Source organism: Fusarium oxysporum, chromosome 4 (assembly GCF_000149955.1).
Source record: "Fusarium oxysporum f. sp. lycopersici 4287 chromosome 4, whole genome shotgun sequence".
In the NCBI taxonomy this organism is placed as follows: domain Eukaryota; kingdom Fungi; phylum Ascomycota; class Sordariomycetes; order Hypocreales; family Nectriaceae; genus Fusarium; species Fusarium oxysporum.
Window position 1 is genome coordinate 299,506 of NC_030989.1, and position 16,066 is coordinate 315,571.

The following is a 16,066-nucleotide window of genomic DNA, read 5'->3' on the forward strand; positions in this document are numbered from 1 at the left end:
TGATAACGGGATGGGGCGGTCTGGGGTAGCAGAAATTAGCTTGTTGGTCGGGCCGAGAATACATCGTCATGTCTACTCGATTACTATTCTAGAGTCAAGATATGACAGCCATTTTAACAACATGATCTGATCTCTCTCTTTTTGTATGTAGAATAGCTAAACAATAATATACACCAGTTCTACGCAACTACAGTGTTAACGCATAATCGAGAACTACTTCTTATAAACCCTCTCACCCCCAAACCACGTCTCATCAACCTTCATCTCCAATAACCCATCGACTTTCACAACCCCTGGTAACACCATAAAATCCGCCCTCAACCCCTTCTCCAACCTCCCCGTCCAGCCCTCCGCAAATCTCGAATACGCAGCCCCATACGTCGCCCCCCTCACAGCCTGCTCCAGCGTCAACGCACTATCCCCGTTAGTAACCGTCCCCCTCTCAGGCTCCAGCGCCGACTTTCTCGTCGTAGCATTATACAAGTTCGGGAACGGTAAATGTCGCGCCGTAGGGGCATCTGTACCAATAGCGACATTCGCGTGTCCGTCGAGACATTCTTTGTAGGGGAAGCAGTGTTTCCACGCTGAGGGTTTCACCAGCTTTTCGTAGCCTTCGAGAATGGCGGGATCGCTATGGACTGGTTGTACGGAGGCTGTGATTCCTAGGCTGCCGAGACGTCGGGCGTCTTCGGGGGTGGCCATCTCGAGATGTTCGATGCGGTGACGCGCGGTGGGATTGTTGGTGCTTGCGATGGCGGAGATGGCTTGGGAGACTGCTACGTCGCCTATAGCATGGATGGCGCATTGCATTCCAGCTTTCGTGATTTGTGAAAGAACGCGGTTCATTGCTTCGCCGGGCCATAGAGGTTGAATCAGATCAGTTGATTCGCCGTAGGGATAAGACAATGCAGCTGTGCAGCCATCAACGACACCATCGCACATAAGCTTAACGCCCACGATACAGAACTCTGGCGATTTTGAAGGATGGAATCTACTGTGCATGTCGATAGCTTCTTGGATCTTCTCATCGAGTACCTTCTCATCCGCTTCGTATGGAACGAACCAATGAGCTGCGATGTGAAGATTAATCCCCTTCCTCTCTCGCAACGTCTGTAACGCCTCCCAAGCTACTGCATCCATCGCCATGTCGATAACGCCAGTGTAGCCTTCAGCAGAGTAAGCTTGAACGGCTCGTTCCAGGGCTTCAAGTTTATCGTCCATGGACAGTGATTGAATCAAAAAGGGCCAGATAAATGCTGTGACGGCCCATTCTGCCAAAAGTCCAGTCGGGTTGCCATCCTCATCGCATGTAAGATGCTCCGGGCACTTTGCCTTGATCTCATCAATTGGAAGTTCTTTCAAAGCAGCAGTGTTGCACCACGCGGAGTGAAGGTCATTCGAATCGATAAAAATAGGTCGTGGGTCAATATCATCAATCATACTCGCGAGAGCAACTCCATCCGTCGCAGATTGAAGCCATCCCCTGCACAAAATCTTGGGTAGGTCAGGATTGGCAGCAGCAAAGTCTGTTATCCGCTGCCGAATCTTTTGTAGGGACTTACAACCCCCAAGATCGAGTTTTTGCTGTGATAGACCGAAGAATAAAAGATGAACATGACTATCGATAAAACCAGGAAGAACAACGCGATTGTCAAGATCCAGAATTTCTGCGCCTTGAGATTTTGCGTCTTGGACTGCTCTGTCGTTTTCGGACCCGATGTAGGCGATTTGAGATCCTTCGACGATCATGCACTCTCGATGCGAGTCATCATCGCCGACGAAACGGCCATTGGTGAGAATCGTTGAAGACATGCTTACGCCCGCGTATGACAAGAAAGGTAATATGAGAAGGGACGGACGGAATATAAAAAGTAAAGGTAACGGAATGGAATTACAGGGTCTTATCAATATGAGGGGGGTCAAGACTACGATGAAAGTGGCAGCAATTCTGAGATGGAGGGTTCAGCGCATCGACCTTCTGAATGGGTTGACCTGCTGAAAGCGCTAAGCCTGTGAAGGGGTTGAGCTTCTGGGCGTGTCGACCTGCTGGAAGGGGTTTAGAGTGGTGGGAGCTAGGGGATCCCGCAGTCGAGTTCGCCTAACCTGGGGATCTAGAGGCTGATGTGTTGGGGGATGAGAATTTAGATCAAACTCAATCTAGAGGGAAACGCCGTATGGGGTCCGCGGGATACGCTACGGGGGAACTGACTGGCTTTGGTGAGATCGTTAATACCGCTTGATTGAATATTGTCAAAGTCGCAGTTGACCGAAGGTTACATCGCCGCTTCGGCTCCGACGCTCGGATTTCTGCACCTCCACTCCTCTCAGATTTTATGTGGATGCGGAACAAGGCACCAGATGCAGCCATGAATTGGGTTCCGACTACAGACTCTCTACCCGGTGGCTCAACACAGTCAGCGCCATTGATAGAGGAGTCAATTTTCGAAAGCGAAGATGCTGAAGACTGGGGCGATTTTGTCGACTCCGATGAAGAGCCCGATGTGGAATTCGCCTGCGAAGGTATCAACCTCTACCCTAAAGGATTTTGCTACCCAATTTTTATCAGTAACATTATCGTCGAGCGGTATCGCATTATCCATAAACTTGGTCATGGCGCTTTCTCGACTGTTTGGGTAGCGCAAGATATGACTGAAAATAGAGATGTGGCGCTCAAGATCAGCGCAGCCCCCAGATCAAATCCAATCAAACAAATTGCCAAACAAATCAATCAAATATGCCAAAATTTTATTTCAATCAAACAAATACAAAATCCTCGATTTGAAATAACATTTGATATATTTGATACACAATATGCCATCCAGCGTCCATGCTGCCAGACCGTTGACCGCGCTTTCACAGCTTACCCGGAACCTGGCTGGTGAGCGACCCCAGCCAATCAAAGTCATCCATCAAGCCTTCCATTAGTGAGCTACCCCAGTACCACGGTCAGGCTGGTGGGGGAGAAAGTAGCTCCTTAACTTTTACGTCCCGTCCTCGCGACATCAAGTCGCGTCGGTGCTAGTTTGTTTACCTTTCAACGCGTACCATTCCTCCCACGAGTCGACGCCTAACCCGATGGAATCCGACGACATCATGCTTCCTTCGCCTCCACCCTCTGCCTTTTCTTTTCTTCGACCACCGAGGAATTTGGCGAGTCAATTCGAGCTGACGACGCAGTCGGCATTGCCAGACCACCCTACTGTTGCAGATCTTCCGCGAGCAGTGTGGAGGAACAAACGATATGTTTTGGAAGAGTCCTTGTCCCGGAAGGGCTCGAAGGGCCGGAAGAGCTGGATCAAGCGCCATGGATTTTTTCTTGTTGAGATCGACACTAACGACAGTCCTTTGAGTCCTTACTGGGCCTGTCGTTTGTGTGACGCGAAGGGTCAGCCTGAGTTCTTCGCCGCTGCTGCTACGAGTTCGGCAGCGGACCATCTCCGCAAGTATGTGAATGTGAATGTGACGTCGCGAGCTTGAGCACTATTGACCAACGCCAGGTCTCACAGGATTTTCGAGAGCAGTCAAGCAGCTGATCCAGATCTGTCAACCGATGAATCTGAACGGCCTAAGCGACGACGCTTGCAGTACAGCGCCGTGCCGCGTGCTAGAGTCAAGATGATCCGAGAACTGAGCCTGGGACTTCTGATCAACACCAATGTTCCTTTTTCCTTCTTCAGCGATACATTCTTTCAGCAGCTCGCTTGGCAGCTTGACCCTCACCTAGCTGACCAGATACCATGGAGCCGGCAATCGATGGGCCGTTTGCTGGATGACACGTACAAGTCTAAGAAAGATGAGATCAAGCAGGAGCTCTCAGATGCCCTTACTAAAATCCATCTGGGGTTCGACCTGTGGACATCGCCTAATCGGCATGCTGTTATGGCAGTCACAGCTCATTTTCTTGACCGCCAGGGCAAGCACCAGTCGCGCCTATTGGCACTCCGTCGCCAGCTAGGGTGTCATAGCGGAGAAAGTCTTGCGGTGACGCTCGGGCAAGTTGTGCGAGAATGGAAGATAGAGGACCGAGTCGGAACCGTGATCTCGGACAACGCATCTTCAAACGACAGCTGTCTCGTGAACTTTTACGGAGATCTCGACGCAGAGATGAGTCTGGCGGACGTTCGGGCCAGACGTATGCGCTGCTATGGGCATATCCTGAACCTGGTTGCTCGCGCCTTTCTCTACGGCGAAGATTTCGAGTCTTTCGAGGCCGAATCGCAGGTATTTGATCTTCTCGGCCGGCGCGAGGATGACCTACGACACTGGAGAAAGAAAGGGCCGGTGGGAAAGCTCCACAATGTTGTCAAATTCATCAGATCTTCCCCTCAGAGGTGTGAGCTCTTCAAAAGGATCTCACGCGAGAACGACGAAGCACAAGAATACCTCTTGGCGAGTGAGTCGACGGCAGAGCTAGAGGTCGTAATGAATAACGATACGAGATGGAACTCCACTTATCTCATGATCTCTCGAGCGCTCGTCAAGCAGGGAGACATCAGGGCGTTCTTGGTCCACCCAGAAGTGGAGAAATGGCTACCGGAGGCCGACATGCTGAAGGGAGATGACTGGAGACTGTTGGCAGAAATCAAACTTATTCTTGAGCCATTCTATCTACAGACTATGAGAACGCAGGGCTGGGGCAGCGAAGGAGGTAACGGACGGCTCTGGGAAGTGATGACGGGTATGGAGTACTTGCTGGAACACCTAGAGGATCGGAAGCTGTTCCATCATGCCGTTCCAGACGAGGCAGGGGGGCAGGACACCAACTCGCAGGCCGAGCTGGCTCGAGGGCGACCAGACCGTAACCGGCAGCTTCCTGCTCGATTTAGGGATTGCGAGACGGATATCCATCCGCGAAAGTCCAGGCAAGGCCCCTTGTCAGATCGTGGCTCGAGACAATGCGATGATGGATCAGGCAAGCCATCAGGATCATTAGGAATCGATGACATGGGAAAGGATCACCGACACTATTTAAGACTGTCCATCATGACTGCCTGGCAGAAACTAAACGAGTACTACACCAAGCTTGGAGACTCACCGTTGTTCGCTGCATCCATCATCCTCCACCCATCACTCGGCATGAACTATCTGGAGGTGAACTGGGCGTCGGAAGAGCAGCTTGTGTGGGTGAGGGATGCCAAAATTGGACTGTCTGACTACTTGGACCGTTGGTACCACTGCAACCGGCCGGTGGATGAGCAGCAGAAGATGATCATGGACACATCGACATCCTTAAGCGTACCAAGGACGACAACTGAAGTTAGCGTGTTCAAGCAATGGATTAAAAGCAGGACAGCGAAGACCACGGTGATGGGAAGCGAGCTTGAGCGGTATCTGCGGCTAGAGCCGCAAGAGACTGAGGATCCAATCGAGTGGTGGATGGCTCACCAGGGACAATTCCCGATGATCAGCCAATTGGCTCTCGATATACTCGCGATACCGGCGATGGCGACTGATTGCGAGAGGTCGTTCAGCCTAGCCAAGCTAACGCTGACGACGCAGAGGCTTTCGATGACGACGGAAACGCTGGAGAAGTTACAATGCCTTAAGAACTGGGTCAGACATGGTGCGGTGAAGCTAGGGGCGACAATAGGTGGGGGGGAGGAGGTCCAATGGGAGATTGGAGATGTTAGCATGGAAGCATAGAGAGTCAGATTTGAAATATTTGAAATATTTGAATAAATATTTCAAACAACAAATCCAGTCTTGAGAGTTATCAAATATCTCAAATATGACCCCGGATTTGATTTGTTTGATTTGAGGGCAGCGCTGCTCAAGATCTTGATGCTAGGGAGTCCCGATGATCGTGACTGTCAAATGCAGAGCGAGATCATTAGCACAGCAAAGGATTTGACGTATTTGTTACTATGTCATCGAACGTTTCTGATGCCTAGCCCGCATGGTCAACACCGTGTTTTCGTCTTTCCCCCCCAAGGACCAAACTTGAGAAATTACCCACCTAGAAAAGCGCCTATCGCTACCAGGATGCTATTTGCAGTACAGTTACTCAAGGCCTTAAAAGCACTTCACGAAGCTGAGATTGTCCATGCAGGTACGGTCACCCAACAGAAATGATATCAAAGCTAATTCATATGCAGACTTAAATACTGCCAACATAATGTACACCCTACGACCTCTCAATAACATTATATCTGAAAAGTACAAGCAAATCGGGAGACCGAGAAAAGTGAAACTATGGACTGAGCAGTGGAAAGATGGCGAACTGGTTATGCCAATGAAGCCAAAAGAGGAACTCATAGGAGATTCCATCGTTCTCGGTGACTTTGGTCTAGCTCACAAAGCTGGTACATCGACTCAGAAGATGCAATCACCTGCTACATACTGCGCTCCTGAGCGGGTACATAACATCAACCCGTCTTATGGCTCTGATATTTGAAGTTACATGTGCATCTTCTTCGAACTATATACAGGAACGTATCTATTCCAAGGTTGGAGTCATGCATCAGTGGTTTCATCCATTGTTCATGCCCTTGGTCCCCTTCCAAAGTCTTGGAAGGGAACATACCACGTCGGTGGCTCGGGTGAGGATAAATGGTATGACCAGAATTGGCAAATGGATCCAGAGTCTGATCTGAAGGAGAGGATCACTCAGCTTCGTCCTGATGTTGGCGCGAGGGAGTTGGAGCTGGTATTGTTGATACTACGAAGGGGACTTGTCTACCAACACGAGAACCGAATCACAGCAGCGGAGCTTCTGGACCACGACTCATTCAAGGGACTCATGTGCATGTATGCACAGTAACATAGATCGGAGTTTCAGAGCATCAATACAATACCATATTTAGCTATCATTCTCTTGTACTATCAGGCTATCTCATTCTGACAGCCTCTCAGAGTGCACCTTCAACTCCCTCTAAATGTTCCTATTTTAATCAGCCTGTACTGTAACGGATACATCATACTGTAGTGGGCTATTGGTCAGCGCCGTGCCGCCCCTAATATCCCTATCCCATAGAGATTGAACTAACACTGGCCCCATGGGAAGGTTGAGGAGATAAGCAAAAACCCATGGAGGATGAGGAATGGCCCACTATTTGAACGGAAAACCGGCACCATCGGTGAATTCTTTTACCATGTATATTGTGTTGGTTGCTCCTCGGGTAATCTGAAAGCCGACTTGGGCTAAATCAAGCTCAAGGTATAGGTCCTCATCACCCGATAAATAAACCGGCCACAAATAGCATCTGAATCAAATCTTAGTCGATGGCATTCATCGGACACGATTACGCAGCGCGATATGCAGACACCCAAACCCTTCATTCTCTTCTTCAGCCCGGTTAGGCACGCCAAAGCAGCATATGAAGAGCTGCAGGAGGTCGCCAGAGTTGAGGTGGTCACCAGCACGAATAGGCAAGAATTCTTCAAGGATGTTCAGGATAAGTACAAGGACATTCATGTGATTTACAGGACATCAGCAAGTGGTGCTGTCAGTATTCCAAGTCTAATTTATCTTTATTTGCACATGTATGTGTTTTAACATGCTATAGGTTGCTGGGAACTTCGACGTCGAGTTCATTGAGCATCTCCCACCGAGCTGCAAGTTTATTTGTCACAACGGAGCAGGTAAGTGCTTCTATTTCTGTATTCGTCGACATGAAATTTATAGCCGCGTCGTCAGGATATGATCAAATTGATATCAAGCCTTGCGCCGATCGAGGAATCACCGTCACCTACGCGCCTGACCCCGTCACCAATGCCACAGCCGACCTGGCTCTCTGGCTATTGCTGGGATCATTGCGGCAACTCAACCCATCCCTTGGCTCATTACGCAGGGGAAACTTCAAGACGGGAGTTGATTTCGGCCGTGATCCAGAAGGCAAAGTGCTAGGTATCCTGGGAATGGGCCGAATTGGCCGTGCCCTCAAAGCGCGATGTGAGCCCTTCGGTATCATCACACAATATCACAACCGCTCAGAACTGCCCCCTGACCAAGCAGCGGGTGCGACATATGTATCTTTCGAAAAGCTGATTTCTGAGAGTGATATGATCAGCATTAACATTCCGCTGAACGCTCAGACAAGGCATCTCATTGGCGCCGAACAAATCACCAGGATGAAGGATGGAGTCATCATTATCAACACAGCTCGAGGTGCCGTCATTGACGAAAATGCACTGGCTGAGGCACTAGATTCGGGTAAAATTGCTGCTGTTGGCCTGGATGTTTATGAGCATGAACCTATGATCAACGAACGCCTCTTGAAGAACGAGAGGGCTCTTCTTGTGCCACATTTGGGAACGCACACGGTAGAGACTCTGACAAAAATGGAGACATGTGCTATGAAGAATGCGCGACGGGCTGTTTTGGGGGAGCCTCTTCTTACACCTGTTCCAGAGCACGCTGGGCTGCAACGATCTCCTAGCAACTGTAGCAGAGATGTCTAGGGCCATAAAATGAAAGTATTTGTAAAATAATAACCCCGTTTTATGGTGATCTGAAGGAAAGAATTATAGATGTTTATTTAACTTTGTTTTCTTTGTGTACGTTTATCGAGGTGAACTTATGTACTGTGCAACGCAACAGTGTGGCCAGCCCGAACGGCTGGTAAATTCGGCAGCAAATCGGAGGAAAAATAAAAGCACGTCTGTAAGGTTTTGTTATCGATCAGGTAAAACAATAGACGAGTGGCCTTTCAAGTTTGCTAGAGGTTCATAAGTATAATAGGCCACTGGACGTAGAAATCTGACGTGAGATTAGCAACTCGTACTCAAAGCCAACCAACTGTTTTCTGATATAATTCGTTTTGATATGACTGTGTTTATTTGTATGCATATTCCAGGACGTGCTAGGCTGAGCTATCATCGCCATTTGACCCGACCAAGACTACCCCCGCTTTAGAGCTGTTTTATCCACCGTCACGTCTTACGAAGACAAAGCTGGCCAATCTGAGCGTGATCATCAGATCCACCAACGTCTGACGATAGACCAACCGAACAAAAGGCTCAAGGCAATCGGTACAAAGCTTTGCCGTCGCTATATTTCACCCGAACTACCATTGTTGCTTGACTCGCATCATCGCAAAGTACTGGCTATAAAGCCATGCTATTATCTCCAGGATTTGGCGGGGCCATGCACATGTGTTGCATGATCACATACTTGTTTAAAACAACCAGCTCATTCATTAACAACCATCCGCCATGACAAAGATTGCTCTTCTTGGTGCTGCTGGTCAGATTGGGACCCCTCTTGGTCTCCTTTGCAAAGCTGTGAGCAGTCTGCGCATTCACACGTGCTCCAAACGCTGACTGGGCGAATAGAGCAATCTCTTTACGGAAATCGCCCTCTACGATCTCGTCCATACACCTGGCATTGCCACCGATCTCAACCACATTGACACCAAAGCGACTGTTTCTGGATTTTTGCCTGCTGATGATGGTTTGGCCAAGGCACTCAGCGGAGCCGACATTGTCGTCGTCACTGCTGGGATTGCCAGGAAACCAGGAATGACTCGAGATGGTAAGTCCATTCTCGCAAATTTTCTCGCCAGGGCATGTCATTAATTATCACCTTAGACCTGTTCAATGTGAGAACTTTGCTCCCTGTTGATTAGCCAGCAGCATGTTCACAGATCCTTAGACCAACGCTTCAATCATTAGAGACATCTTCACCCAAGTTGCAAAGACCTGCCCGAAGGCCATTTCGTGTATCATTACCAATCCAGTGAACTCAACAGTTCCAGTTGCAGCCGAGACTTTGCGTACAGCCGGTGTCTTTGAACCCGCGCGCCTTTTCGGCGTAACTACTTTGGATATCGTGCGAGCGTCAACATTTGCTGCACACGCTCTTGGCGGCGACGCCGATCCTACCAGCATCAAAGTCCCCGTTATCGGTGGCCACAGCGGTGCTACCATTCTTCCTCTCTACAGCCAGGCTCAACCCCCTATTGACCTCGGTGCCGAACTACCAAACGTTATAAACCGTATGCCTTTCCTGCTCAGAGAGCAGATATCGGCTGTTAGTTAACTAGTCACAACAGGTGTACAATTTGGTGGTGATGAAATCGTGAAGAGCAAGCAAGGAGTTGGCAGTGCTACGACTTGTATGGCTTATGCGGGTTTCAGATTTGTCAAGGCCCTGCTTACCGCGAGTTCCGGAACCCCAGCCATCGAAGAGGCTTATGTCTATCTGCCAGGGATCAGTGGAGGAAAGGAGATCTCGACCCAGCTTCAGGTCGACTACTTTTCCGCCAAAGTCAAGCTGGGTGAGCAAGGAGCACGTGAGGTCCTTCCTATTGGCAATTTGTCAGATGATGAAAGGATCCTCCTTGAAAAGGCTGTTGAAGAGCTGAGGGTGAACATCCAAACGGGTTTATCATTCGTAGCTGGAAAATAAGTAAGCTTTTTGACCCGTTGGATGGTCGGCTGCTCGTCTATGGCTGTATATGCATAAAATAGCGAAATGATCAGGATGAGTTTTAGATAGAAAATAAATTAGTTTACTAATTTTGGACTTTTAACTTTTCATTTCATGGCAGAATAATATTACCTGTATGGTTTCTTCCTTGCACATCTGAACAGAACCAAAGAACAGGAGGATTTAGGGCCACCATATCTGGAATAAACAAGAAGACTATCTGAAATCATTCCACGCTACCATAGAAATTGTTGCTTGAAGTCTGCTGGTAGTTCAATCCCATGAGACGTGGTGTTATTTCGCAACTTATTGGCTACATCTGCTGGTTCAGGAGCTTGTATGATGTCTACCGATGCAATCTCCATAGGTGCCTGGGATATTGGGTCTTGGTCGACTGCATGGCCATGGCAAGGACTTTCAACCGACAGATCATCCCCAGTACCGACGTGGCTCTGAATATCAGCCTCGGGCTGATGATTGATATTGTCAGAAGGTTTCACTGCTTGTGATAGTTCCGGCATCTCCTCATTCGGCTGATTTTCAACCCGATCTTGCACAACAGAGTTCGTTGTGACTTGCTCAATCCACCGCTCAACGTTATCAGCTGTCCGGAGGGGGAAGCGCTCCCAATGATCCATCAGCGCTAGCATTTTCTGTTCGCCTATGCCTGATGAGTTGTGCTCGGCGATTTGCCTGTTGACTAAGTCTTGGGCGTCGTCATTGAAGGCACGAGCTAATAAGTCCTTGTCATTTGTTGAATGTAGGAGCCGTATCAAAACCAGTTCAGTCTCCCGAAGCCGCGTTTCCAATGCTTTCGTATACCCCTTGGGCGGACCCCTGGATGCCATAAGTATTTGCTATTCATGGCATGTGAATATAGGCCTTACCGTTTCAAGACTGTTGGCCAAGTACACTGGGAGCCGAAGCTTCGACATCTTGAGCATGCTGGCCTTCTAACATAAGCACTTGGTCCATTGACGCAGCAACTTGTTACCATACCTGATCCCATCGCACTGCATGAAAGTCGTTCGTGTGAGCAATTTGGACAGTTTTTTGGAATATTTATGATCTGTGTAGGGTTTTGTTTTACCTTTTGCTTTCGTGATCGGCAAATATTGCATGCTGCACGGCCTCGGGCTGGCGGCATCGTTGCTATATAATTTCGCCGACTGTTGGCTAAATCACCAGAAATAGAAATAGCAGTAACTGTTTATGCGACTGGGCCGTCGGTAAAAATTAATAACTGGACGAGTGGAGAGGAGGCCGGGTTTATGGAGTGGCGAATGACATGAGGCATTAAACTATATGACTCTGATGCAACGGCTAAAACTTTTGCCGATGGACCAGCAAGAATTGTACTAGTAGCAATGTATATTACTATCAGTATTTCTATCCTTTGGTTTATCATAATAACCTGAATATTTCATATAATTAATTAAAACTAGTTTACTCTCCCTATTTTTGAGTCTCATTTGTATTGAATTGGTTAGAAAAATGCATTATCCCAGGTTGGATCATCCTGATTAATACCTCCCAGCAGTGATTCCCAAGTAACGCCAGCCAGCAGGTCAGGCATCCCACTCTCCCAATTACTTAGTCTGCCTGGATCACCAACAGATTGGAACTCATCTTCAATGGCCGTGCCCGTAGCATTAAAAGTTCCAAAGCTGTATCCCAGTGGTTCGTCCGCGGACGCGCTGACGATATTGGTGGATATTTGATTAGAAGGCTGTCCAGATCCATCGTTGTTTTTATTTGACCTGGAACGCGATTCCGGATCTGGCCTTGCTCTTTTCCTGGGACGAGTTTCAGAGTTCACAGTAGAACATACTGAGTCCCTGCCTACGGGGTCTTGAACAGAGGGTGGATGTACAGAATTGGATGTAGAATCCAAGATATCAAACGCCGGTCTCTTTGCAGTATGCTCCATCTCCTGGAAAGCTTCTGTAAGATCCGAGAGAACAGCGTGGCAATTCTTTGCAAGCTTCCATCGCTCGGACATATAAAGCAGGGCCTCAAGGCACATAGCAATCTCCCTTCAGTTTGTCAGTAAATGCGTCTAAAGTTCCGTAGTAGTGCACTGGTTAGGTTGTTACGGGACCTTGTACGACAGGTAAGGACACATTTAATCAGGGATCATGATAATTCACAGTTTTCTCTCACCTCTTGCCTTTCTCCACCGAGTAGAGCCGCAGTTGGCATGCAAAGGCCAACACGATGCCGGCCATCCATGTGACGGAGAGATAGCCCGGCCAGAACAGAGCATACCCTGCATTGTGCTGCTTGTTTATAATTTTAATTATCTCTCGCGCTTCGCTGATGCAGATTTGGATCGCGGACTGGAACTCTGGGGTAGATGGCTCTAGAGATAGCCTAGGGCGATGAATTAAAAGTACTAATTGACTGTGGAGCAGGATGAAGTGTGCCGATTCATTGAAAGTTTGAGTTTGGTTTCCGTCAGTACTAGCATTAGATGAGGGATCAAATTCTTGTAGAGATGAAGGCAGTGCATTCCACAATGCGTTGATGTCTGTTTGAAGTGAGAGAATTGACCCGCTGTCGATGGATCGAATATGAAGTGATTTGTGGAAGAGTTCCAGGGCACGACCAAGAAGACGCGAGTATTGGACCTGAAAGGATAAACTTGAATGACGATGATGCTTCTGACTAGAGTTGTCCTCGCTTGTTGCCCTGCCTGAACCTGTTTCACTCCGTCTTGAGGAGATGGGAATATCCCTGAACTGGCTACTGGGCGAGTTCGCTGAGCGCTCAGAAAATGGCGAAGTAACGTCATTATGACTTGAAGGGACAGTGGGAAATAGCTGAGGGTGGTGAAGCTCAGGCCCATTCAACGGACAGACATCTATATCAGAGTCTTGGATTCCCAACGGATGCCCAAGAGCCTGGGAGAGATACCGATCAAAGACATAGATACACCAGAAAAGCCTCTTTCTAATATCACAATCATCCGCTGTAAGCTTTGCATAGCGGCAAGGACAACGATGAAGACCTGCCAGAAAGACGGCTCGGGATAGAAGGCCACTGACAACCGCAGCTGCACGGAGAGACATGCGAGCGACCAGGAGCAGACCAGCCGCAAAAAGGGCTTGGATAGAAACAAGATCTCCCTTGACTGCAAGGCCAGGAAGATAAGAGAGCACGTCGGTAGGCTTTTGGATCTCGGATGCTACTGGGAGTTGACTGCTGTCATGCAGGCTTGCGAGATTGAAGATGCACTGCAGGATGAGGGCTCTTGAAAGTGTGATTGGGACCCTTGGCGTGATGGGCTCTGAAGCTGCACCGTGTTGATCAAAAGAACTATACAGATCCTCCATGTTCTTAAGGATAGTTGGACCGTGCAAAAAGGGAAAGAAGCGATGCCATGTCTGGAAATACGTCATGAAAAGCTGCTTTGCAACTTCCGGCTGAGGCGGTCTGCCGAGCCCAGCAGGTATTCCAGGGCCATAGCAAAACGAAGACGGTAGTAGAGAGGCATCTGTAGAAGACTCGTTGGTTCTTTGCTGCTCATCCTCACCGTCAGCAACGATGCATTCCTCAGGAGTCGGGTGCGTCGTATCGAGAAGACGAGACGACAGCCGCGTGTTGGCATTTATGAAGGCTCGTCGGACTGTGTTTACAAAGTAGATGCCACTGGAGCTGCCGATGAATTGACTTTTGCCCTTCTCCAGCGTGCGCAGGGAGCCCCTTTCCTGGACAGCTTGTGGCAAGGCGGGTGTATCAATGCGCGACATGCCGTACAAGGGCTAGCTGCGGAGGCTCCTGCAAGTCGTTGCGAGTTACTGTATGGACAGGTCATCTTTCGCGAGTGCAGACTCCACGATTGGTAACGGGTCCGGTGAACACCTCAAGCCTGGCGGATCAGTGTTGATCCGCAATACCCCACTGCGCTAACATCGCGATGACGGTGACCGGCTAAAATTCCCGGTTTTCTCTCTCTGACTGTTGTTCACATTTGCTTACTGCCCAGCCCATGTATTTCAAAGCTTATACATAGTATTAATTCCAATCTTTTAACTTAGTAGTCCTATTATATATATTCCAGTGACGTTGTTTATTATTCCTTTATTCATAGATACTTTTTATAATTCTGTAGCTTAAGTATAAGCCAAGAGTATCGGGCCTTCTGTAAGTCAAGATATACACGTTGGATCCATCGCCATCGGCCTTATATCTAAGATGGCCTCTTGAAGTGCACCTTCAGCTCCTCCCAGCTATGCTTATTATAATCCGGCTGCACCTTCTTACACGTCTCCAAACCCCAATCCGTAATCCCCAGCATCAAACTACTCTCAAACATAAACGCCATGCTCCCCTCCCCCACCTTAACAGGCTTCAACTCAGCATTGCTCGCCCTCTCGTAAGAATCAGCATCCGGACCATGAGCACTCATGATGTTGTGCAGACTAGCACCCGCGGGCTGAAATCCACCGCCGGTCTTAGCATCGTACTGGCCGCAGATTAACCCCATGAACTCGGACATGGTGTTGCGGTGGTACCAGGGCGGGCGGAATGTGTCTTCCTGCACGAGCCAGCGAGGGGGGAAGATCACAAAGTCGGCGATGGCGGTGCCGGGATGGTCGGAGGGGCCGGTTAGGACGGTGAAGATGGAGGGGTCCGGGTGGTCGAAGGATGTGCTGCCGATTACGGAGAAGCGGCCTAGGTCGTATTTGTAGGGGTAGACTGTAACTGTCAGCAGATACTCTCAACATGCGTAGAATTATGTCTGTAACCCACATCTGTAAAGGTTAGCTTTGAACCGTTAATACTGGATAGGGATACTCACTTTCCATGCCAAGCAACAACATCGAACGGCGTGACAATGATCAATTCCTTGTTCGACTCCTTCATTGTTTTGAAACTGCTATCGTGTCCCCAGGGCCATTCTGTCTGGTCCAAAATGTCGGGTCGAAGTTGCAAATCCTCGGGGCTGGCCAGTCGATCCATTGTTGACGATACACCGGCAGTTGAAAGTGCCCCTGATACAACTCAAGGATATACCCTCTCACTGGTCCCTCAGGCAGCGTAACCCTATATCTCACTCCCCTAGGAATAATAGCAATCTCATTTGGTCTCACAAGCAATCGTCCCAGCTCAGTCTGAATATCCAAAACTCCATGCTGCGCAACAATAAGCATCTCACCATCAGACGAGTACAGAGCTGTGTTGGCGTCCATGTCCCTCCCCGCGGCGAAAACGTAGATTCCAAGACCGGATTTAACAGTGGGATCACCTGCGCCAGAGACAAGCTTTAGACCACGAACCCAATCGACGTTTTCATCGATGTCGAAAGGATCCCACCGGAGTTGCTGGGGCTCATAGTTTAGTTTTGCTTTGAGAATTGGGGATGAAGGATCACTAAAGCGTTTGTAGGTTGAGTGTGAGGCAGAGGGAAGAATACGGTACAGCCATGTTTGACGGTTCTCATGGCGGGGAGCTGTGAAGGCTGTGCCGGAGAGCTTCTCGGCGTACAGGCCGTAGGGGGGCTTTTGAGGGGAGTTGGCGCCTATCGGCAGTGCTCCCTTGATAGACTCAGATCTAGTTCCATTAGTCACTATTCATATTCAAGGTGAAGTGTTGAGACTTACTCGTGGAATGAATCGAAGCCATTGAGGTTAGACAGACTTCACAAACCGTACAGAAATTGGGTGGCGGGCGGTTGGGAAGAGAGCAGAGAAA

General features: G+C 48.9%; 9 protein-coding genes across 10 annotated transcripts; 4 read left to right on the plus strand and 5 right to left on the minus strand.

Moving 5' to 3' along the window:
- Positions 1–117: 117 nt before the first annotated feature.
- Positions 118–1,867, minus strand: FOXG_07479 (uncharacterized protein). Its single transcript, XM_018386063.1, has one exon. It carries the CDS (start codon positions 1,810–1,812, stop codon positions 214–216), a length of 1,599 nt encoding a protein of 532 aa, XP_018243164.1. The 5' UTR covers positions 1,813–1,867; the 3' UTR covers positions 118–213.
- Positions 1,868–5,837: 3,970 nt separating this feature from the next.
- FOXG_19492 (uncharacterized protein) lies at positions 5,838–6,394 on the plus strand (the record flags this gene model as incomplete). The annotated part of the gene is made up of 2 exons (XM_018399713.1): positions 5,838–6,049; positions 6,096–6,394. Exons 1-2 carry the CDS (start codon positions 5,884–5,886, stop codon positions 6,392–6,394), a joined length of 465 nt encoding a protein of 154 aa, XP_018243165.1. The 5' UTR covers positions 5,838–5,883.
- A 177-nt stretch (positions 6,395–6,571) lies between these two features.
- Positions 6,572–6,760, plus strand: FOXG_07481 (uncharacterized protein; the record flags this gene model as incomplete). Its single annotated transcript, XM_018386064.1, has 1 exon — positions 6,572–6,760. One exon carries the CDS (start codon positions 6,572–6,574, stop codon positions 6,758–6,760), a length of 189 nt encoding a protein of 62 aa, XP_018243166.1.
- A 495-nt stretch (positions 6,761–7,255) lies between these two features.
- Positions 7,256–8,400, plus strand: FOXG_07482 (uncharacterized protein; the record flags this gene model as incomplete). Its single annotated transcript, XM_018386065.1, has 3 exons — positions 7,256–7,444; positions 7,506–7,581; positions 7,637–8,400. The coding sequence occupies 3 exons, from the start codon at positions 7,256–7,258 to the stop codon at positions 8,398–8,400; spliced, it is 1,029 nt and encodes a 342-aa protein (XP_018243167.1).
- A 561-nt stretch (positions 8,401–8,961) lies between these two features.
- On the plus strand, positions 8,962–10,441 carry FOXG_07483 (malate dehydrogenase, NAD-dependent). The gene is made up of 5 exons (XM_018386066.1): positions 8,962–9,222; positions 9,274–9,472; positions 9,529–9,539; positions 9,593–9,935; positions 9,993–10,441. Exons 1-5 carry the CDS (start codon positions 9,154–9,156, stop codon positions 10,346–10,348), a joined length of 978 nt encoding a protein of 325 aa, XP_018243168.1. The 5' UTR covers positions 8,962–9,153; the 3' UTR covers positions 10,349–10,441.
- An 8-nt stretch (positions 10,442–10,449) lies between these two features.
- On the minus strand, positions 10,450–11,613 carry FOXG_19493 (uncharacterized protein). Of its 2 annotated transcripts, XM_018399714.1 has the most exons (4): positions 11,460–11,610; positions 11,369–11,382; positions 11,257–11,319; positions 10,450–11,206 (listed from the first exon to the last, which is right to left on the minus strand). In XM_018399714.1, the coding sequence occupies exons 1-4, from the start codon at positions 11,514–11,516 to the stop codon at positions 10,606–10,608; spliced, it is 735 nt and encodes a 244-aa protein (XP_018243169.1). In that variant the 5' UTR covers positions 11,517–11,610; the 3' UTR covers positions 10,450–10,605. The 2 variants fall into 2 exon arrangements, with proteins under 2 accessions (XP_018243169.1, XP_018243170.1); XM_018399715.1 differs by having other exon boundaries at positions 10,458–11,206; positions 11,257–11,382; positions 11,460–11,613.
- Positions 11,614–11,783: 170 nt separating this feature from the next.
- FOXG_07484 (uncharacterized protein) lies at positions 11,784–14,190 on the minus strand. Its single transcript, XM_018386067.1, has 2 exons — positions 12,533–14,190; positions 11,784–12,405 (listed from the first exon to the last, which is right to left on the minus strand). The coding sequence occupies exons 1-2, from the start codon at positions 14,119–14,121 to the stop codon at positions 11,856–11,858; spliced, it is 2,139 nt and encodes a 712-aa protein (XP_018243171.1). The 5' UTR covers positions 14,122–14,190; the 3' UTR covers positions 11,784–11,855.
- Positions 14,191–14,561: 371 nt separating this feature from the next.
- FOXG_07485 (homogentisate 1,2-dioxygenase) lies at positions 14,562–15,180 on the minus strand (the record flags this gene model as incomplete). Its single annotated transcript, XM_018386068.1, has 3 exons — positions 14,562–15,070; positions 15,121–15,126; positions 15,174–15,180. 3 exons carry the CDS (start codon positions 15,178–15,180, stop codon positions 14,562–14,564), a joined length of 522 nt encoding a protein of 173 aa, XP_018243172.1.
- Positions 15,181–15,234: 54 nt separating this feature from the next.
- FOXG_19494 (homogentisate 1,2-dioxygenase) lies at positions 15,235–15,997 on the minus strand (the record flags this gene model as incomplete). Its single annotated transcript, XM_018399716.1, has 2 exons — positions 15,235–15,925; positions 15,972–15,997. The coding sequence occupies 2 exons, from the start codon at positions 15,995–15,997 to the stop codon at positions 15,235–15,237; spliced, it is 717 nt and encodes a 238-aa protein (XP_018243173.1).
- Between the last annotated feature and the right edge of the window lie 69 nt (positions 15,998–16,066).